General features: G+C 44.2%; 1 protein-coding gene across 1 annotated transcript in view; it reads left to right on the top strand.

Annotated features, from left to right (window-relative positions):
* Positions 1-22,335, top strand: part of SLC26A4 (solute carrier family 26 member 4) — a 58,811-nt gene that overhangs the window by 27,943 nt on the left and 8,533 nt on the right. The window contains exons 8-14 of the mRNA XM_004702775.1: positions 3,575-3,722; positions 4,790-4,903; positions 9,855-9,932; positions 10,073-10,168; positions 11,195-11,301; positions 14,082-14,151; positions 16,284-16,376. Coding sequence (XP_004702832.1) covers positions 3,575-3,722; positions 4,790-4,903; positions 9,855-9,932; positions 10,073-10,168; positions 11,195-11,301; positions 14,082-14,151; positions 16,284-16,376 — 706 coding nt within the window. The remainder of the gene's footprint in view (positions 1-3,574; positions 3,723-4,789; positions 4,904-9,854; positions 9,933-10,072; positions 10,169-11,194; positions 11,302-14,081; positions 14,152-16,283; positions 16,377-22,335) is intronic.

Below are 22,335 nucleotides of genomic sequence, written 5' to 3'. Positions count from 1 at the left end.
CGGGCACCATCAGCTTTCTTCACCACATTTGCTTATTCACCCGCTTTGTCTTCAGCGGTTGCGTGCTTCTTTTCTCTGACATAGTTTGAATACTATTGGTATGAGCTCCCTTCTGACTGTTTGGTAGAAGCTGCCTAGGGTGGAGCTTCTCTTTTTGAAAACTTCTTTCATTACTTTTTCAACCTTTTCTTTTGTTATGAATCTTTTCAGTCCCCCCACCACCCCCAGCTTGTGTTAGTTTATGTAGCCAGGTGCTTCTGGAGTATTTTCCATTTCCTCTAGACTTTCAAATTTGTCAGAATAGGTTTTTCATAGTATTCTGATATGATCCTTTTTATTTCAGTTGGTTCTGCTGAAATGTCATCGTCTTGTTCCTTATTTTGATTATTTGCCTTTCTTTCTCATTTTGATAACTCATTTGTTGATTTTATTGATTCAGAGCATCTTCTTCTGGTTTTGTTGATTCTCTCTGTTGTGGTTGCCATCTTCACTTATTTATTTTGGCTCTGTCCTTGCTTTCCTTTTCTCCAGTGGCAATGAACATATTTTGCTGCCGTTTTTAACATTAATTGGGTTGTAGGGCAAGTTTTTGATTTGACTCTTTATTCTTTTTGGTGTGTGTATTTATTATTACAAATTAACTTCTGATCACTGTTTTTTCTTGTTTCCCAAACGTTTTAGTGTGTTCTGTTTTACTTTTCTTTTAATTCTAGGATTAAAAATGAATCACTTTTAATTTATTCTGTTACCCAGTGGTTTTTTAAACAAGGCATTATTCAGTTTCTATGTGTCTGGTTTTTTCCTTTGCTTTTTTTTTTTAAATCAACTTCTATTTTTATAGCATTACAATTGTGCTGTTTTAATTGATGTTCTCTATTTTACTTCTCTAAGATCTGATAGCCATTGCAACGGCTACACAGAACTCACTGAAAATGTTCATGATTAAAATAGTTTAATATGGAAGTTAACAAGTTGCCATGCCAGTGAGAAATTCTCTGTGTTCAGTTGTTTATCAGAGGCATTACAAAGTTCTTTCCAGTCTGCTTAAAAATGTCCAAAGGGGGCATACATCTCCACTGTAAGCCACAATTCAAGTGCATTCAGTTCAAGCTCCATTGGTCAGCAAGCCCAGATACCTGAATTAAGTGCCCAGAGACGCACCACTCCAGTAAGCTTCAGCCCAAAGGCACTCAGCTCCACGTCTGTCAGCAAGTGCAGTTTCCCCAATTAAGTGCCCAGAGGCACCCCATTCTGAAAGCTGGCCTCCTACAGAAAAGCACTCAGCTTTCCTTGCTCTGTGGGCTGGGAAGTCCATCATTCCATGCTCTGGCTCCTGGTTCTGCTACTGCTGAACCAATTGATAGCTGTCTTCTGCATCCAGGAGGTTCACTGTGCTGGGATCTCAGGTCCAGAGGACCCACTCCACGCCTGGCTCTTGATCGTACCAGAATCCCTGCTCCTCTTCTCGAAGGGCTCATTTGATACACGACAGGAAGACTTTCCAGGGAGTCCTGTGAACAGTTACTCATCGGTGAATCCTACTGGCATCTTTCCCCACCTTCTTACCAGACCCCCATGTAGGAACAGGTCATTTGGTGGGATTCAGAGACATTAGTTAACGGAGCTACATTAAAGAATTCACTGCTCTTGCAGCAGTCATAGAAAATCTCCCGTATTCTTTTGATATTTTTGATTTTATTGAGTCTTGCTTTGTAGCCTGAAATGAGATCTGCTATGAAGAATGATCCATGTGTTTTGGGAGCATGTATATTTTTCTTCTGTGTGATGGAATGTTCTGTATTTATGTCTAAGCTGAGTTGGATGGTCATGACATTCGGCTCTTTTGTATGTTTATTGAGTTTCTAGTTCTGTCCTTCACTGAAAGTGGTGTGCTGAGCCCACCTACTACTCATTGTGAAACTGTCTGTTTCTCATTCCAATGATCTTGGCATTTTAATATATATATTATATTGGAGCTCTGGATTTGGGTGCATATGTATTTATATGGCATGTTCTCTTGGTAGATTGACCCTTTAGCCGTTGTATATGTTCCTTCCTTATCCTTTTTCCTTCCTTATCTTTTAGGCAGATTTTGCTTAAAATCTACCTTGTCAGAGATTCATGTTGCCCATCCTGCTTTTTCAGTGATTGGTGCTTGATATATATATCAATATCAAGATATGGAATATATATATTTCCATATCTTAAGCTTTAGCCAGTGTTTTAAACAGTGATTTGCCCCAAATTTGCACTTGAACGTTTGGAAGAATAGCACGGATCAAGTCAGCAAAATTGAAGAAATCCTTTTCTAACTTCTTCCCAATGGCCACATTTTTATTTAGCTGAGGCACATTTGCCAAAGGTCAAGGCAAAGTCAAGGACAACTGAACTAAAAACATGCTGTGGCATCATGTTTATCCTGTCTGCTTCTCTCTCCTTGGCCCTTTGACCTGTCAGAGGCTTGCCTCTCTCTGTTCTCTTCAGATGAATACATGCCCACAGTCTTGTTCCTTTAGGTGGTATTGGCTATGTCAGCTCATTACCAGGCCTAAGTGAGCATGGAAATTGGAGAGCTATGCACCCTGAATGAAGAGAGGAGTTAGTGGAAGGGTCCACTCATGGGCTGAGATGTCCAGCCAGGGCATTACATTGAGTGGTTTGGGTATATAATTGGCGCCGTTAAGGTGCAGCAGAATAGTACAAATGGGTGGCAGGTGTATGGCAGGGTTAGGCTCTCCCAGCGTGCCTCCTTCCTATGTGGGCACTAATTATTTACATGGACAGACCTTATTTAATTCTTCCATGATCCCTGTGGAGGAGTGTCTGCTGTATACCCGAGGAAACGGGGACTTGGTGGGGGGAGATCATTTACTCAAAGTCACGAAGTTGCTGATGGAGTGGAGGGATGCAGTGGAGACAGGACACAGCCCCTTTGAGGTCCAAGGTTTGCACTTCATCCTTTGTAATCATGCCTCACAAGAATCTGGTAGTATTTGGAGAAATAATAAGCAGCGGTCATTTGACCGTATATTCTTTAGGGTATTTTAGTCACTAAAGTACTTTGAGAATTCAGCAAATGATGGTTATTATACCTCGGGAAGATGTAGATTTTTATTTCACTTTGTTCCTTCAGCAGCTTGTAACTTTATCTCTTTCATCTGTTGGACCTGACATCTGTTAGATCTCATCTTAAAGCTAGGTGTCTTCTGAATTCAAAGACTTTTGAGAGAAACTATTCTTGTACAAGGAAAAATACTATTGTGGGAGAAGGCATGGCATGGGATTATATGATACTTAGGAAAATCAGGATTATCCATGGCAGGGGTAGAGCGAGGTGAGGCAGGGTTTGAGAGCTCTCGAGTTAGGGGCAAGCAAATCCGTTAATGAGATGCCACCGAGTTTCCAAATTACGAAAGCAGTGCTGCGTCTCGTGCACCCCATGTGCCCTCGGTTCTCTTGACCCCCACACTTGGATGTCTCCCTCTGGCGGGGTTGCTTTGGGAGGTCGTGAAGTGGGCAAAGAGAACTCTGATCCAACTATCTGTTAACACCAGCTTTTTAAACCCCCCACTAGGTTTTTGCCTCCTGTACTTCCACGTGTGCACGTGTTTACTGAGATGTTGACGGCGTCTTTCTCCATTGCTGTGGTCGCTTATGCTATCGCAGTGTCTGTCGGAAAGGTATATGCCATCAAGTACGATTACGCCATCGATGGAAACCAGGTACGGACGGTGCTTCTCTGAGCTAGCTCTGTCTAGAAGGGAGGACAACCTACACGGACAAAGTTGTTGTTGCCTCTCCAAGATGACATCACCTTCTTCTGACACTGGGTCCTTAGTGGGTTGGGCTCCCTCTGCGCTTGCTAGTTTTAAGTTATTTTGGAATGATGCTGCTGTATCACTTTACTTTTTTTTTTTTTAAGAAATCAGGTAAAGTAATCAAAGTAATAATTCTTCATGCAATCCAGTATCGCCTCTAGGTGAATTTGTGGTAAATGGCAGCTATTACATGACAAAACAGCAGAGCTCACACTGCTAATAAGTCCAGTGTGCACTTAATGCACACAGAACAATTTTTGTAGGCATATGAGGTGTATGCCTACCTCAGTGCCAGGTGAGCTGGCTTTGTATTGCTCATAAATCGGCAGGTCTGGAATATTTCTGAAAACACAGCATTGCAATTACAGCTATTACTAGATGATTACTAATGGAGCAGAATGGTAGCTCTCCTGGTCATACTAAACTTCATAACCAATATTCAACTACAGAAACACACTTTGGCTGAGAGCTGGGAAGCGTGTGAGGGCCGCAGTCCTAGGCAGTGAGATACGCCTTTCAGCAAAGGATCTGACACTCTCTCACCTCCGCCTTAAAAGCCAATGAGATATAGAGACAGTAACTGGATTGGTCATTGCTTAGGGGTGTGGCAGGGTGGATGGGAGGGAAGTGGGGAGCTAACAACAATGAGCACAGGAAGAAAATGTTCAGAAATTGATCACGGTGATGATTGCACAATTCTTCATTGTATGAATGAGCGATTAAATTGCATGATGTGTGAAGTATAAAAACTATTTTAAAAAATGTATTGAGAGAAGTGAGGTCTCACCTGGATTCCATAGAGTCTGACCTCCAGAGATGTCACAAGACCCCTAACACTGGACCCTTTAACATGAAAGAATCAGTGGGGGCCCTCAAGAAGGTGGGTCTGGTCGTTTGCTTTCGTAAACGGTCCGTGAGGGTCTTATAAAGGTTTTCTGGGCAGCATCACTATCGTCCAGTCTCTCTTTTAGGAATTTGTTGCTTTTGGGATCAGCAACATCTTCTCGGGATTCTTCTCGTGTTTCGTGGCCACCACTGCGCTGTCACGCACTGCGGTCCAGGAGAGCACCGGGGGGAAGACACAGGTAAGGAGGGACTGCTTGGGAAGACGAAGACATTCACCGGTGGTCATAAAGAGCGCGTCACGATGGGCTGGCACAGGCCTTTAGGGAAGGACAATTTGCCATTGAAAAGGGAGAGCCTTGTGCTGCCTGATGTGTCCGATTCTGCCTAGGCCTATCTGACTCGGTGGTCCGCTCCTTCACGGGAAATCACCTTAAAAGCAGCGTGTATGGCTTTGGGGTAAAGCAGCTCTCAAATCTCTTTGTATTGGGGTTCCCCTGGCAGATTGCCACACTTAGCTGTTTCCCAGAAACAGCTACGACCAAAAGGGAGTCCATCATGGAGGATGTTGTCGTAGAGAGCACGGATCGCTCACGGCACATGAGAACCCCTCCTGGCTCAGTAATTACTGTCTTTACCAGGAAAATGAAAGCGTGCCCACTTGCATTTCCTGTCCAAGGATCAGGATCCTCCTGTGCTCCCACGGAACAGTGGTGTAGAGCCAAGGAGATGTTTGTGGTGACATTTTAGCATGTCTTCCTCAGTATGGTTTTTGTTCCTGACGTTTGAATGTGGGATTAACTTAGCCTTTGAAAACTAGTTTTAAGGTGTCAGCTTCACAAAGGTGACCCCCCCCCCCAAACCCAGATCCTGTTAATCTCTGGATAACCCCTTACTCAATCAGCTCAAAAACCATTCTCAAAGGCAGACAGGGACGCAAATCCGCCAAACTGACAGGGGAGGCCAAGGGGCAGACTCTAGAATTGTGTTTATGTTATGCCTGGAAGACTTAATCCTCCCAACACAGAAAGAGCTATTATTTGCGACTCAGAAGTGCATTGAGACTGTAAGGAGACAAATCAATACCAAACAGCACACACACACATACCAAAAAAGAGTTGTATTGCATCAGCAACACTTACAAATGACCACAAAAGAAAATCATTGAGGAAATAACTCCAACAGTACTTAACCCAAACCAAACCCGCTGTTGCTTCCGATCAGTGATCCGATAGGTCAGGGTAGTATCGTTCCTTTTAAGACTGGAAGTCGGTCTCTACGGGAGTAGACAGCCGCATCTTTCTCCCAAAGAGCAGCCGGTGGAGCTGGTTATCAGCCCGACACTTAACTTGCTGTACTGCCAGCCTCCTTGGGCCTTCACCTGGGGAGCCTTAATTTCCCCTCCTGTACATACGATGCTCTTATCCCATGTGGGATGGATCTTCGACAACGTTGGAAGAATCAGCTTCTTCCAATTTCTTGGTACCTTTTGGACAAAAATTCTTATTTTCAGATGCCTTTTTTTTCTCTTTATAAGTAAGCTTATGTTTTATTTCATTTTTCCCTCCAAACACTTTTAGATCTGAGGGTGCGGGTAAATTAAGATAGCCGATCCCAAGAGGCATCATTAGAGATCTATGGCCAAGGGGCTGAGATCAGAACTCACAGCTGAAACTGTGCCTCTGTTCAGGCTGCAGCTGTCAGCAGTGGGAGTTTGTGCTGCTTGCTATTCAGACAGGGCATTGACAAGCTCTTCGGAGCACGTGGCCCTAAAGCGAGCAGAGGCAAATCCTGAATTGCTGTTGTGCACTCTCCTGTGCTTACCTCGGAGCTCAAGTGAGGCCGGTTGGCCTCCCCAATAAGAATTCCCATGAAAAGTGACCCTGTGGCAAAGGGCACTGGGGATAAATGGTGTTCTGGTAAGCTAATCTCCTTTGCACACACTGGCATGTATTATACTTAGGAATGAGGGATGCCAGGATTTCTGCATTGAAGAATGAGCCACACTGAGAAATGGCTTGATATTAATTACTGAAATGTATACTACATTCTGAGGTTAAAAGTCTAAGTGTCTGGACCAGCATCCAGAGACTCATGACCAAATCAATTGGCAGGTCTCCCCTTGTTGTGTGCCTTCTGTGAGGCTAGAACCTTAGATTTTGCATCTGTAGAGTGGGGAGCTACCTGAACCCACTTCTTAGAGCTGCCGTGAGGAATGAGGAAATGCTTGTAAAGTAGCAGCACACACTCACACATGTGCAGTGTTCCACTCACTAACAACTCAAGGCAGGAACAGAGTCTGAGCACGTATGGTACATATTTTGTGCCGAAGCACCCAGCATATGTTTGCAGAATGACTGAACGGAAAAACAAAGGCTAGTGGACATCGACACAAATTGTAGAAGACCAGACAGTGCAACCTGTTCCTTCTCCCTCACCCTCCTACTGACTCATGGAAAAGTAATTCCAAGGCTAAGCTCCCTTCTATCTGATTATGCTCTCGCTAAGAGAATAATTAATTTCCTAGTAAGTGAATCAGCTCATCTGTATAAAAGCTCATGTGTTTCCCTTAAGCCAGCCTTATGAAGTGAGGTATGGACCAGGAATTGGCCCCTCACAGAGGTTGACACAGTGAGCAGAGTTAGCTATTGGTCTGCATATGTCACAGGGGCTTCTTCTTGCACGTGCTTGACTGAGTCCGTGGGCTGTGGGCCCTGTTTCCAAAGCTCCATAACTCTAACCAGTTCACATGAAATCACAATAGCATATGGGTGACAATACACATTGGTATTTCCAAAAGTCATCCCTCTGCGGTCCGGTTTGATTCTGGCACACGTGGGGCTATCGTGAACTGAAGTCACCGTGAGTTGGAGGCACCATGGGTCAGGGTTACGATAAAGCGGGGAGCCATGACCTGGGGTCAACTGGATGGCGGCTGGTGGGTTAATTGCATGGAAGGACGTTGACCTTAAAAAGGGAGGACGGAGGACAGGAGGAAGAAATGAAGGGGGAATGTTGGCACCCTTGCTTAGAGTAGCAGAAGAGAAAGCTCACCAAGGTAGGGGGCACCCAGAGGTGTGCTGCTAGGAGTTACCACGGCCTAGGTAGGGGAGCCCAACCTACAGGGAAAGCTTTAGCCTTGTACACAGTCCTGCCTCGGGCTGACCGAAGTATGAGCTGTAAAGAAATGATTGGTTTTCCAATTATGACTATGAAATTCCCAGATGTTTCCTACTTTTCGATTTCCTTTTATCTGTGTCCTTTCACTCAACCATCCTGCGCGAGGTAGGAGCTGCCGCTCAACACCACCTTCTCTGCTGCTTCCTCTGATCACACTGCTTCCGGTTCCCTGTCTCCTCTTCTCCTTTCTTTCAGAACTTCTAAGCTTCCTTCAAAGGCCAGGCCCCAGCAGTCTCAACAGAGAATTCACTGCTCATCTAAGCAAGCCCGAGACTAGCCCCACCCCCAGCCTCTCTCCTAACTGTCTTAGGAGAGCTTTGGGGCAGTGAAGGTAAAGTCCCCCAAGCTTCCTGTCACCCCCCAGTCTCTGTCACCCAGTGGCTTTGCCGTCACTGCTAAGGGCTGCTGTGGGGTGGAGCTCTGAGGCTGCCCAGAAACTGCTGCCATGGAAATGACATGAACCAAGAGATATGGTCCCACCTTGTAATATGCTAAGGTGACATTTTGCACTTGTACCCTGGCTGGTAAGCTTGCTTTCTCGGAGGAGGCTTTCGTGGGAACCGTGTGCTCCGAGTGCACAGTGTTATCAGAGGTGTCAGGATGGCGGCGGCCTCACGAACGCGGAGCAATCAGATAGGAACTCCGGAGAGCCGTGAGAATTGGTTTCCCAAGAACTCCGCGGTGATCTGCCTTTTGGGAAGAGGGAGGAAAGGGGCCAAGGTTTCCTGCTATCTCACATGACCGGGGTGTCTGGTCTCCTGAACTGACATCTATCTGGAGTTCTTGGAGGGCACAAATGGTGGCATGTTCTGCTGCTCACCAAAAGGTTGGAGGTTTGAGTCTACCCAGAGGAGCCTCAAAAGAACATGGCAACCTACTTTTTTTGGCGGGGGGTGGGAAATCAGCCACTTAGAAGATATTCTCCTTAGACATACACCACGTTACCATGAATCAGAATCGTCTTCAGGTCAACTGGTCACTCTTACCTAATATGCCCACGGCAAGGCAAGGCCAATTGACTTGACCTCGGCAGGCGCAGAATGCACACATGCTTTATCTTCTCTGCCATCAACCACGAGATCGATTCTGACCCATTGCAATTCTAGGGGACGGCGTAGAACCGCCCCCCAAGGGTTTCCAAAAAATCATCATCTGCGCAAGAAAGCAGATCGCGCATCTTTCTCTTGTGGAGACTGGTGGGCGCAAGCCCCCAACCGTCTGGCCGAGCAGCCGAGCACTTCACCACTGGGCCCCCAGGGCGCCTCTCAGTCGGAGCTACTACGAGAAAGGTCTCCAAAGGGTTCATGGGAAAGTCTACTCTTTTTTCATTTTTCTAGTTCTTTTTTAAAAAATCATTTTATTGGGAGCTCATACAACTCTTATCACAATCCATACATACATCAATTGTGTAAAGCATACCCATACATTCGTGGCCCTTATCATTCTCAAAACATTTGCTCTCCAATCCTACTCTTTTTCTGTTCCATTTTCCCACCAATGTTTTGAAGGCCTCTTATCTCTGCTTTCCATCTCGTTTGGTGTTGTACAGACGCACCCCATCTCATGGTCACTGTTTCCTTTTTACAAACGCAGCACGATCTGTGGTCCCCGACGCAGAGCGAGCACATCCAACGGTGCCCGTTGCCTGACAGCATGTGCTCATTCATGTCTCTGTGTCACACGCCGGGCATCTCACAGCCGTCAGAACTCAATCATAACACTCTAGCACCTGTGGTAGACTTCAGTGTAGTGTGGACGTGACTTCTCGCTGCAATGGGGGGCGGGGGGCGCGCGAGGATTGCCTGACTCACTTGATTGATCTCGGTGGTCTGGAACGGAACGGGACCCTTACCCTACCTCTGAGCTTTGCCTGTGTCGTTCCAGCAAACGAGTCTCCTGTTTCTCCACAATATGAGGCGGAAGGGGAGGCTGGGAGTCATCGGGTGTGCCCCTGAACAGTTTCTCCCGCACACTTTCAGCAGCCCTGGCTCATGGGAGGTGTGTGTCTTTCAGATCGCCGGCATCCTCTCGGCCTTGATTGTGCTCATCTCCATTGTTGCCCTGGGGAAGCTGCTGGAACCCCTGCAGAAGGTACAGTCCTGCTTCTGCAAACACTGACTGAATCAAGTCCCATGCCTGCTCTGCCACCAGAGAATTAACAGGCAGGTGAAACTCATCACCTGGAAAACGAGTCCCCAGGATAACAGAGCCTTCCCTGTCTCTCTTGGCAGTCGGTCTTGGCAGGTGTTGTGATCGCCAACCTGAAAGGGATGTTTATGCAAGTGTGTGATGTTCCTCGTCTGTGGAGGCAGAATAAAATCGATGCTGTAAGTCACTTTGCTCCCCTGTTTCTGTGAAAGAACACTTTTCTCTTGCCTGCACCCTGCCACTTTGTCTCGGTGCCTCCTCTTCTCCTAACTACTACTTGCATGTTGGGAACCCTGGAATAAGATAGAAAGATGGTGTGGATAAACCAAAGCGAAGGCTTCCACTGGAGCTGCTTGTTGTGAAAGCCATTTCTCTGGGAAGGTCCGTTTTCCAGCAAGACTTCCCTAGAGGCTGTTCCTGACCTTAAAAAAAAATCCAAAAAAATTACAAACCTCCTATCTAAAGCCTCAAATTAAAAAATAAACAAACAAAGCAGACACAAACCCATGCAAGAGCAAAGAAGAAAACCAGAATGCATAAACCCAGGCTCGTGATAATCCTGATGAAAGCAACCTTCATAGCTTGTCTGAGGAGTGATTAAAATCAGAAGGGAAATTCTTTAGAGTTCTGCTCTCATTTAAAATAGAATAGAGAGAGAGAATGAGAAAACTTTCTATGTGCTGATTGCAAAAGATCCCAATCCGTTACATGAAAAAGAGATGTACACAGAACAGGAGCGAGTGCATATTTTGCTGGAAAGAGGGGAAATAAGATATGCTCTCTATTGAGGAACTTCAAAACGTTCATGGAAAAATGGAATGGGAAGAGGACGGAATTTTTTCACGGATTTTTTGAACCCCCTTTGTCCTCATATTGGCCTGTGTTTGCAAAAGGAAGTCTCGAGGAAAAGCCACTGCACAGACAGAAGAGAGCCGAGAAGTAAGGAGGAGGGCTGGAACCAGGTAGAGAGAGGTGGAAGATTCTTTTTGAATCATGCAAACATATTGCCTACTCAAAAATTAAATTAAACGATGAAATGGCACGGTTGGCCCTTACTGAACAGGCCAATTTCCATTTTCTATAAATGTGAAATAAAAAAATGTCAAACTTTGTTCTTGGATCCCTGACTATGGTTTTTATGAGGAGCCGCTCACGGGCTGATTTCTGAATGAACACCATTCTGTTTCCTTTCTGTCTGTCCCTAGGTGATCTGGGTGTTCACCTGCCTGGCGTCCATCATCCTGGGGCTGGATCTCGGTTTACTAGCCGGCCTTATGTTTGCGCTATTGACGGTCGTCCTGAGAGTTCAGTTGTGAGTAATATAAGAAACCTACCTTTTCCTGCGAACAGGTACTATACCCTGAATCAACATTTTATTTTGATTCATGCAGTGAACGATCAAGCCATTGTTATCACCACTGCTGAGTTGATTAGCTCGTGTCCATAGTATATGCAGCGGAATGAAAGTGTACCCATTCTGTAACTTCCTCATGGTCATTGTTCTTCAGACAGAATTCTATTTTAATCTTTAAGGGTTTTTTTTTTTTGGCTAATTATCAGAAGTAGGTCACCGGGTGTCATCTGGACGCTCTTCAGGTACCTGTCTATCCCAGATGGCCCTGTGGGTATTGGAAATGCCAGTGACATAGCTTCCAGCACCATAGCAACATGCGGGCCACCACAGTGTGACAAACCGACCGATTGGGGTGGCTATTTCACAATCAACAGCAAAGCAGAAACGAACAAAAGAAACCCCATTAGACCCAGTGGCATCGAGTTGATTCTGACAGAGTAGAACTGCCCCATAGAGTTTCCAAAGCTGTACACTGAATGGAAGCAGACTGCCACGCCTCTCTCCTGCAGAGCGACTATTTCGCTAACAGCCAGGCACTTAGCCTCTGCACCACCAGAGCTCCTAGGATAGTTACATAACAAATGCTTCTATGAATTAATGGGAGAAAGTCAGGGCTTTCTACTCCCATTTAATAGTTACAGTCTCGGAAACCCACAGGGGCAGTTCTGCCTGTCCCATAGGCCCCATAGGGTCGCTGTGAATCAGCATGGACTCAATGGCAGTGAGTGGGTCTAAGAATTAATCACACAGCACTTTACTTAGGTTATAATTAATCTCCAAACAAATCCTATGAACTGGTTTTATTGTTTTAATTCTACAGATGAGAGAACTGTCACTTAGAAAGAGTAAGAATCTTGACTAAGCTCACACAGCTAGTCAGTAGCAGAGCTAGGATTTCCACCCAGACCTATCTTACCCCAGATTCTGTTCGCCAGTCCCATGCTCGACTGCCATATTCCCCTTTGATGTCATCGTGAGGCAAACCCGCTGAGGTTGCTCTTGACATGTGGTGACCCAAGCCCTGGGAGAAGACGGCTGCTCAAGAAAGTCTGTCCTTGTTTGCTTTTGAGGCTCGGAGGTCACCAGTTCTGCGAGCCAGAGCAGGAGAACCTTAAAGTATTTGAGCGTAGCCAACATTCCTTCCAATCGCCCAAATAAGGCAAATACAAATGAACGCTAAGGCAAGCTACACAATTATGTGAAGCAGACAAAATCAGGTCATATGCAGAGGGAAGCAGCAGACACGATTTAACGGAACGGGAACAGCCTGAGCCTGTGGGGAAACGTTTGGGGCTCTGAGACTGGTGACTGGTCGGTTGGTTTTGTTTGGGCTCTTTAGGGGCTGTAACTGTGTGCCCTCTCGGGCTAAGAGCGGAACACAGCTTTCTCCCCACATCCTCCTCACGTCCATGGTCTTTCCAGACTTTGGGCCCCTTCTCTGCCTATGTTTGGGCTATGAAGGAGCAAGAAACCTGGGAAAGACCACGCACCGGGAGTTTTCAGCTGAGCCTAAGGCTGCCTCTCCCGCCCTGGCTGCCAACCAGTCCTCCTTCCTGCGTGCCTTCCTTTCCCTGGCACGTTGGTGCCTACCCAAAAGGCTTATGTTTACTGCCTTGGCACTCTTCAGCGGTTGCCCAGGGGCCCCAAAGAGGTCACAGACTCCCAAAGTGGCCAATTTGCTGTGAGGGAATGACTCAGAGAGCTGCCTCTCACGCGGCTGGGCCTTGTGGGTGGTGGCGAGGGAGGGAAGAGGACCGCAGAGTGAGACTGAGCTGAGGAGGAAAACGTGAGCTGAGGGCAGGTGGTGGCGCCTGTTGGTAGCTAGGCTGGGAGCCAACTCAAAGCAGCATCCTCCAAGGCATTCAATTTCCCATAATTACAGTGCGGCCCCAGAGAGCACGCGGGAGCCAGTACCCCCAACAAATACTCTTTCTTCACAAATTATGTTTAGCATTGGTTCCTAGCCACACTTGCAGAATCATGGGACTTCTCTGATTGCATCAGGAGCAGGAAATCTGTTGTCAGGAAGGACACAGAGTCTCCCCACCCCTACCCTCCTGCGCCAGTTTCCTATTTCTATCAGAGCTGACTGATTTGATTATTTGAAGGCTCCCCAGACTTCAGAAAGTCACCATCATTCCCGAAGGCCAGGCGCTGCGCCAAACCCTGAGGACCTTGCAGGTTGAAGAGAGGCTCTGAACCTTGGTTAGCTCATCTGAACAAAGGAAGACACTACTCCCCAACTTTCAGGAGGGTTACAAACCAAAATCCCAACCCCCAACTCGTCCTAGAGTTCATTCTGACTCCTCACCACCACCCTGTGGACCACCCAGGAGGACTGTGCTCTGGGGGTTCCCCAGAGCCACTGTGTGGCTTTGAACCGCCCACCTCCCGGCCAGCGCCATGTTTGCACTGCCCAGGGCCTGCCTCAAGGTTGTGGTGAGAGACTTAGCTAACATTAAGCATATGGGAAAGTCCCCATAAGAGGATATCCACGTGAGCGAGACTCCGGTCCTTCTTTCTTTCCGCCGGCAGTAGAGCCACGGCTCCCTCTTCTGCCCCTTCCCCACACAAACACCAGCTGCTCACTTCAGAGTTAGCGACGGGAAAATGTCACCGGCAAGAAAGAGGGAGGCTAAAAGCATCATGGGGATGGGCTCGTTAGTGGCTGCTATTGCTTCTGATTCCAAAAGATGCCTGATCCACAATCGCCCTGACCTTCCGTGTCCTTCCTTTAGTCCCGCCTGGAGTAGCGTCGGAAGCCTTCCTCACACAGACATCTACAAAAGTACCAAGATGTACAAAAATGTGAGTGCTTTTCCGAGACATTTGCTGTACATGGGTTTGCGCACTGGCAATTTCGGGACTCAAGTATCTTTTCAGCTGCCCAGGGACAAGGTTGCCCAAGGAGGAGACTCTGGCTTTGAGCCAAAGGCCATTCAGCCCTTGAGGGTGTTCGGGAAGCTTTGGACCCAGCATAGCATGCCCTTGCACCTCCATGATGTATATGAATTTTGTTCATATTAGTTGAATACCACTAATCTTTGCAGTCATTTTAATGTAAAACCATCATAAGAGGCGATTATTTTCAAAAATGGAATAAGATTTCCATTTCTCTGCTCTGTGAAGTCTGAAATCCCTATAAGATTTTCTTCATTCAATTTTCATATGGGACTTTCAGGTTCTCTGACACTAAGAACCTTACTTGACATTTTGCTTTGTCTGCGGAATGGGAAAATGTAATACAGTGAACCCTCGCCACTTCACGCTTCGACTTCCGCGGCTTCACTCTATCACGGTTTTTGCGTAACAGCGCATGCTCTGTCATCATGCCACTGATTGGCTCATACTGTACACACTTCTGTCTGCATCGTTACATATCAGAGCCACGTATCAGATGCATTTTTGCTTTTGTACAGTGTACTGTAATTGTTTGCGATTTTTAAGAAATTTTATCTAAGCCCTATGATGGCTCCTAAACGAGCTGCTTCTTCTAAGCCTTCTGACAATAAAAATAAGCGCCAGAGGAAGATGCTCACCATCCAGGAAAAGGTAAAACTTTTGGATATGATCAAAGATGGCAAGAAAATCGTGGAGGTTGCATGCCATTTTGACTTGAATGAGTCTTCCGTTCGCTCCATCCGTTGTACTTCATAATATAATAAATAATAAATGATAATTGTAACGTTCAAAATGTTTTACTGCAATTTTCCCTTTTCGTTTAATAAATTGGGTAATACGCGTGTAATGGTGACTAAAGGGTGTTTTTTCATGTCCTCTATGCTCTAACTAAGAAAATGTTTGATTTACAAATAAGGAATCCTACTTCGCGGAATTTCATTTATCGGTAGGGTCTAGAACCGATTAACCGCGATAAACGAGGGTTCACTGTATATAGTTTGGGAATGAAAAACAAACACCTGGAAGTCCTGATAAGTGGGCTGTGGTCTCAGCAAATAAGATTGCTTCAAGATCCCTAGGGAAATACACTGTAAATCAACATGAAGATGCAGAGAACAAACACTATGAAAAAAAATACCCCAGCAAAATAGTTTTCAAAGCTACACAGATCTGCGTGGTAGGTGTGTGTGTGTGTGTGTGTGTGTGTGTGTGTGTGTGGTGTTTTGATTTGAGTTTTCATGGGTCCTTGGGAAGTTGTAGTACATAGCATTAGACTCTGTTGGACACTGTACCGGTAATTCCAGGAAGGGCTGTTTTCTTTATTTCCACAAATCTATTTCATTTGTGTTGAGCCACATGCCTTCAAAAGCTACAAACCCATCTGGAGATGATTTCTGCCCCGGAACCAGCTGGGTTTGGGAGTTTGGGATTCTAGATTCAGCCGTAGGGAGGCCTCGCCCACTCAGCTGCTCAGTCTCCTCTTTTTCATCGGAAAGGGCTGGACTGAAAGATGCGCAGCTCCTTTGAGACTAGAAAGTTCTGTGAGCCCATGGTTTCTACTTTAGACTGTGGATCAAGATGTAAACCCCTCGATGACCTCATAGGCCTTGGCTTTCACAAACCTTCTTGCTTTTGCTATTTTTTCCTCCTTAGCGTTTTGGAAGAATTTTAGCAAAATTGAGAGGGCTAGTGATATGAACTTGAGGCAAGTCTTGCCACCGTTCTGAGCTGCAGCTTCTTTGTCTGGCAATGAGAGGGCTCCACGGGCTTTTTCCTCCGGCTTCTTCTCACTTGGACCCGCGATGGGACTGTGATTTGTTGGGCTCCTGCGACTTTGGTGCCTGGAAGGCAGCCCCTGGGTCAAGGAAAGTTAGGTGCAAGTGTGAGTCGCCAGAAATCTCATTGACTATTTGAGACTTAAAATTGTTTCACTTCAGACTAATTTTTGAAATTGTGATAAATGTATGCATAACAGAGTGTTTGTTACTTCAACACTCTTCCCCGTGGGCTTAATGTTGTTGTTTTCTTTCTCATGTTAGACCGAAGAAACTGAAGGGGTGAAGATTCTGAGGTTTTCTAGCCCAATTTTTTATGGCAACATTGATGGCTTGAAAAAATCTGTGAAAAACACAGTAAGTATTTTATCCTGAGAAATTGTTTCTTTATGGATTCGTTTCTTGTCAGGCCTAAGACTTTATGCCTTATCCTCTTTATCTTGGACATTAAGATATAACATTCTTGTCCTCAAATAACTAACCATTTAATGTGTGTGTGTGAGAGAGAGAGAGAGATGCTAAAATCTGTGCAGTACGAACAAGGCAGATATGCAGTTCTAGAGAGGCTTTCAGGCAGAATGTTTCCCAAATACATAGTTGTGGTGAGTTTGAGGGGAGTTTAAAGCTGATCAAGGGGAAAAGACAGGGCCGTGCGATAGCAATATTGTACCACAAGCTGCTTTCAGAGGGTAGTCTCTTACAGCAGGAGGACTTCTAGGACAAATGGTGAGGAAACTACCGAAAGGGGAAGAGAGCAAGGAAACACCTGAGTAGAAGGAAGAATGGGGCACTTGTGATGTCCTGCGACTGGAGGTGGGCGGTCTCTGGATCAGCGAATGCTCAGAGACAGCAGCAACAGGGGTCCTCATAGCTATAAGGTGTATCTTATTTATGAGCAGCAGATATTGGGCCCAGTTTACCACTCAGGTGTCAGATTGTCATGTGATAGTGGCTTGTGTGTTGCTGTCATGCTGGAAACTGTGCCCTTGGTAGTTCCCATACCAGCCAAATCCCCCAGAGTGTGCAAGTTACAGCGGTGCTTCCAGACTAACACAGTCTGGGAAGAAGGAAGAGGCCGTTCACTTCTGAAAATTTTGCCACTGAAAATCTTATGAATTGTAGCTGAACGTTGTCTGGTAGAATACCAGAAGATGAGCTGCCTCCTCAACATGAAGTTGATCTTAATGAAACGCTAAAGCAAAGCCTTTGAAACTTGCATTTCCTGATGTGGCACAATGCAAACGAAGAAGAGACCGCTGTACACATCCATTAATAATTAGAATGCGGGATGTTCAAGGTATGAATCTAGGAAAATTGGAATTCAGAAATGAAATGGAACATGTAAAGATTCATATGTTAGGCGTTAGAGCTGAAATGGACTGGTATGGGTCATTTTGAATCAGACAATCATATAATCTATTATGCTGGGAATGACAAATCGAAAAGGAACAGCCTCATATTCATTGTCAAAATGAATATTTCAATACCTATCTTGAAGAACAATATGTTTGTGATGACATAATATCCACATACTTATAAGGAAAGGCAGTTAATATGACCATTAGTCAAATTTACAGACCAATCACCAATGATAAAGGAAGTGAAATTGAGGATTTTCACCAACTTCTGCAGTCTGAAATTGGTCAAGCATTGACAACTACTGGTGACTGCAATGTGAAACTTGGAAACAAAGAAACTAGGCAGCTGTAAAATATGGCTTTGGTGGTCTAAATGATGCCGGAGTTCCCATGATTGAATTTTGTAAGACCGAAAATGTATTTATTGAAAATACCTTTTTTTTTGAGCTATAAGTTAGCCAAACCACAGAGAAGTGAAACAACAGAGAAATGGAGCAAGAGCCCTGGTCAGTCATGGACCTCTGAATCAAGCCTCCTTGGAAGTCAGAGGGGAAAAGGGGGAAGAAAGAAAATACCGTTTTTCAACCCCATAAACAATAGCTACAGACATGTCTCTCACCAGATAGAATCCACATGAATAAAATCAACTATATGTGTGGAAAGAGACACTGGGAAAGCTCAGTATCATTAGTCAGAACAAGACCAGAGACCACTGTGAAACAGACCATCAATTGCTTAGATGCAAGTTAAAGTTGAAGCTGAAGAAAATGGAAACAAGTCCCTGGGAGCCGACATATAACCTTGAGTCTATCCCACCTGAATTTGGTGACCATCTCAAGAATAAACTTGATGCAGGGAATACTAATGATTGAAGACCTGATGAGATCAAAGGCATTATACATTTGGGGGCTTGCACTTAAGTCTAGCCTCAATTGAAGAACACTTTAATTCTTATGACATTTCCCTGCTTCAATGCGCATCCTTACGAAGAGAACAATGAAGATATGGGTGCTATAGCAAAATGTGGTGAAAAAACAGATGGTGTCCAGCTATCAGAAGGAATAACATCTCGGGTTTTAAAGGCTTGTCTTCATACAAGTAACCCTCTAAATGAGGTGTCAACTAAGTCTACATGGAAGAAGCACACAAGCCTGTGTGATTCAAGGATTGTAATAATAAAATCCCAATCTGAAGGAGGGAATGGTATCGGTATTTAAATTGTGAACACCTAGTTTTCAAAAGGCTATGGATGACAGTGGAAGCCCAAAATCCATTTGTAGGATCCACACATGGATTAAGCATCAGTGAATCCCCTCTGACCATAGTTGAGGGATGTGCATTGCCTTGTTATAAGACAGAGAGCATTGTTTAATTGATTATGGCACATGTAGTTAGGTTAAAGTGTAATATCATTTGATCTCCTTTTTGATCCATTTTAAAGTTTTCACTTAAAAAAAAGTGAAAGGAAAATATAGGTGGATTAAGCTTCTGGGGAAATCCCCTCTGGCCATAGACCAGAGATGCAAATAGCCTGGCTATCATGCAGGATGTACTGGAAAGTGGATTATTGCTGATGCGGTTAGGTTAAAATTTAACACTTTATCATTTTATCTTCCTTTTGACCCATTTTTTACTTGATCTAGTTTTCATTATTTTCTGCTTTCTTTTTGATTAAGGTTTTTCTATTTTTTTTACTTTGTTATTGTTTGTAGTTTTTGTTTTCTTTTTTAATTTTTTTATGTGGAATCCAGGATAGGCAAATCTATAGAGACAGTAATTGAACTAATGATTCCTTTGGGTGGGGAAGGTGAGGGGGAAATGGGAAGCTAATCATGCTGAGTACAAGAATGAAGAAAGTGTTCTAAAATTGATTGTGGTGATTGTATAACTCTTCTTGATACGATTGAACCATGGTATTGATGGCTTGTGAATTATATGCCATCAAAGGCTCTTTTTAAAAAATAAACAACAAAAACATCATACATGAAGAAACCAAAAGACTCATTAAAAAGACAGTAAATAAAGAAAAGACAAAATTGGATGTCAGAAATTACTCTGAAACTTACTCTTTGGCATATAATGGCTAAAATGAAAAGGAAAAAAAAAGCTTAAGTAAAAGAGTTGAACAGAAGATTTCAAAGGCTAGGTCAGGTAAGGTCAAAATAAAGGGTTGTAATGCGATGTGCCAAGAGTTGAGGTTAGAATAGCACAAGGGTATTTTAGTGGGAGTAATTATGAAAGCACTCATTATTTCTCAAGCTGAAAGAAAACAATTCAAGCACTATATTGAAATATTGAAATATTCTACGAGCAAAGTATTGAACGATTTAGGAAGCACTGAAAGATGGCCAATTTAAGAGAGGATTTAAGGAATACAGAGTCACTATACCAAAAAGAATTGATGACATTCAACCTTTTCAGGCCAAGTATTTGGCCAAGAACTGATAGTATTGAAGCCAGAAGTCCAACTAAGCTTCAGGAATTGCTGGATTACCGATTGAGATGTTTTAACAGATGTATGACAATGCTGGTAGCGTTCACTTGTCTTAGCCCTGAAATTTGGAAGTCCAGCAATGGCACCTGGCCAACCAGCTGGAAAAGATCCATATTCATACCCATTCCAAAGAAAGGTGATCCAACAGAGTATGGAAATTATCATTAATATCACACACAAGTAAAATTTCACTGCAGATAATTTTGCAATGGTCGCAGCTGTACAAGGGGATACCCCAGCCCCCCCCCCCCAAAAATTGCACTGTGTGGAGCGGAGCTTTCATAGTACACAGTTTTTCCTGCTATGTGAGCATCGAGCAACTCACTCTGAGTTAGTGTACCTAGTGCTGTCACCTGGGAAGGTTCTCTCTGGTCACAGTGAATTTTTTCGTAAAAGCAGTTTTGCTTGAACCTCGTTTTTTGTGCTGGCCAATTTAAGAGAGGATTTAAGAAAACAGCATGCTGCTGTGAAATTTTGTTTCCTGCTTGGGAAAAATGCCACAGGAACTGTTGTGATGTTAAACACATCTTAAAAGGACAGAGCTATGGGAAAAACTCAAGTGTACAAGTGATTTTCTCGTTTCAAAAAAGGTGAAATGTCGATTGATGACAAACCTTGTTTTGGACACCCTTCAACTTCCAGAATAGACAAACATGTCTCCTCATAGTGCATTTGGAGTTCATTCCACCAGATTAGACTGTTCATCAAGCTTTATAGTTAGAGGTGCTAAAAAGATTGCGTAACAGTGTGCTCCACAAAAGGCCTGATTTGTGGCAGAGAGGGGCTTGGTTTTGCCACCATGATATGCACCTGCTCACACAGCCATCTCAGTGTGCCCATTTTTTTGGCAAACAACAGCATGCTTCTCTTACCCCATGCACTTTACACACCTGACCTTGCTCTGTGTGACTTCTTTTTGTTTCCGCAAATGAAGAGGAACATGAAAGGATAGCAATTGGATGACATAGAAGAGGTGAAGTAAAAAATGAGGGAGGTGCTGTCAGCGATCTCCAAGAATGGAATTGCAGATTTGACAAATGTATTAAGTATAATGGAGAGTACTTTGAAGGTGATAAGGTTTTTTCTTGTGAAAAACATTTTTTTTAAATACATAGCTTTGGGGAAAAACAAAAGAGGCAACTTCCAGAAATTCAAGTCACAGAAGAGGACATGGAATAAGAGATACACTTATTGATGTTAGATGGATCTATCTGAAAATAGAAAATATCAGAAAGATTTGTATGAATGTTTAATTGACTATGCAAATGAATTCGACTATGTGGATCATAACAAACTATAGATAACAGCAAAAAATGGAAATTTAAGAGAACTTAATTGTGCTTTTTCAGAACCTGTCCATAGACCAAGAAGCAGTTGTTCAGAAGGAACAAGGGGGATACAGCGTGGTTTAAAATCAGGAAAGGTCCTGGAGTGAACCCCAATAAAAATGCTTCAACTTTTATACCTGGCCATATGTTGTAGTTGTGGAAATAGTTGGGGAGGAGGCAGTTCTTAATTTCCTGAGTCTGGGTGGATGGGATGCCACTGTGCATTGCTTGGCTGTAAACGCCTTGTGTGTTTGCTCCTAAATTTTACCCGTGGGTCCACCTGCTGCTGGAACAACAAATAAAGCCAACACATATAAAAGTTTTTTTAAAAATCAGGAAAGGTGTATATCAGACTGGATCTGTATGCTGGGCAAATAGTCTGAGAAATTGGGCCATATGAAGAAAAATAATCAAAGATATGGCGTCTGGTTGTATCTGTGTTAGGAGTTTATAAAATGTTAGTTGATCCGAGGAGTCTGTGGGTCGCCAGTTGGGTAGAAGGGAAGAGATTATCTCAAGACCTAGAGACCATGTAAAATGAGAAGGGGAGATGGGCACGTTTCTGTTGGGAGAGTTTGCCAGTGTTGAATGCTACTTTCTGCTTCACACTTGGAGGCTACCTCTAGATCTGCATTTTTCTAAGTGAGCTGCAGGGCAAACTAGCAGAAGAGGAATGTTCGTTGATTTTGTAATAACAAAAGGGCTCCATAATGTCAAAAACGCTTGGAAAGCCAGCCTTAAAGTGAAGGAGGATGTATTTTGCAGTTTTGTTTTCTACCATCTTCTGCCTAATGTCGATCTTACAGGGCATGATAGAATCGCTCCTTAAGGGCTCAGAGGATGTGAACATCTTTACAGAGTAGACAGCCTCGTCTTTCTTCCACGGAACAGCTGGTGGGTTTGAACTGGGAGCAGTCTATTGCCTAACTCAGAGCACCACCATCAGGGCTCCTTTTATTTATTTTTTAAAAAACTTTTCTTATGTCTTTTAAAGAGGAGCCTTGGTGGCATAGTGCTTATGCATTGGGTTCTGATCCCCAATGTCAGCAGTTCAAAACCACCAGGTGCTCCGGGAGAAAAAGACCATGGCTTACAATTCCCAAAACCCACAGGGGTAATTCTTTTTTTTTTTTTTT

The sequence above is a fragment of the Echinops telfairi genome, unplaced genomic scaffold (assembly GCF_000313985.2).
Source record: "Echinops telfairi isolate 266 unplaced genomic scaffold, ASM31398v2 ScPeMD7_23;HRSCAF=83, whole genome shotgun sequence".
Lineage (NCBI taxonomy): Eukaryota > Metazoa > Chordata > Mammalia > Afrosoricida > Tenrecidae > Echinops > Echinops telfairi.
This window is presented reverse-complemented; position numbering and strand designations above follow the sequence as displayed.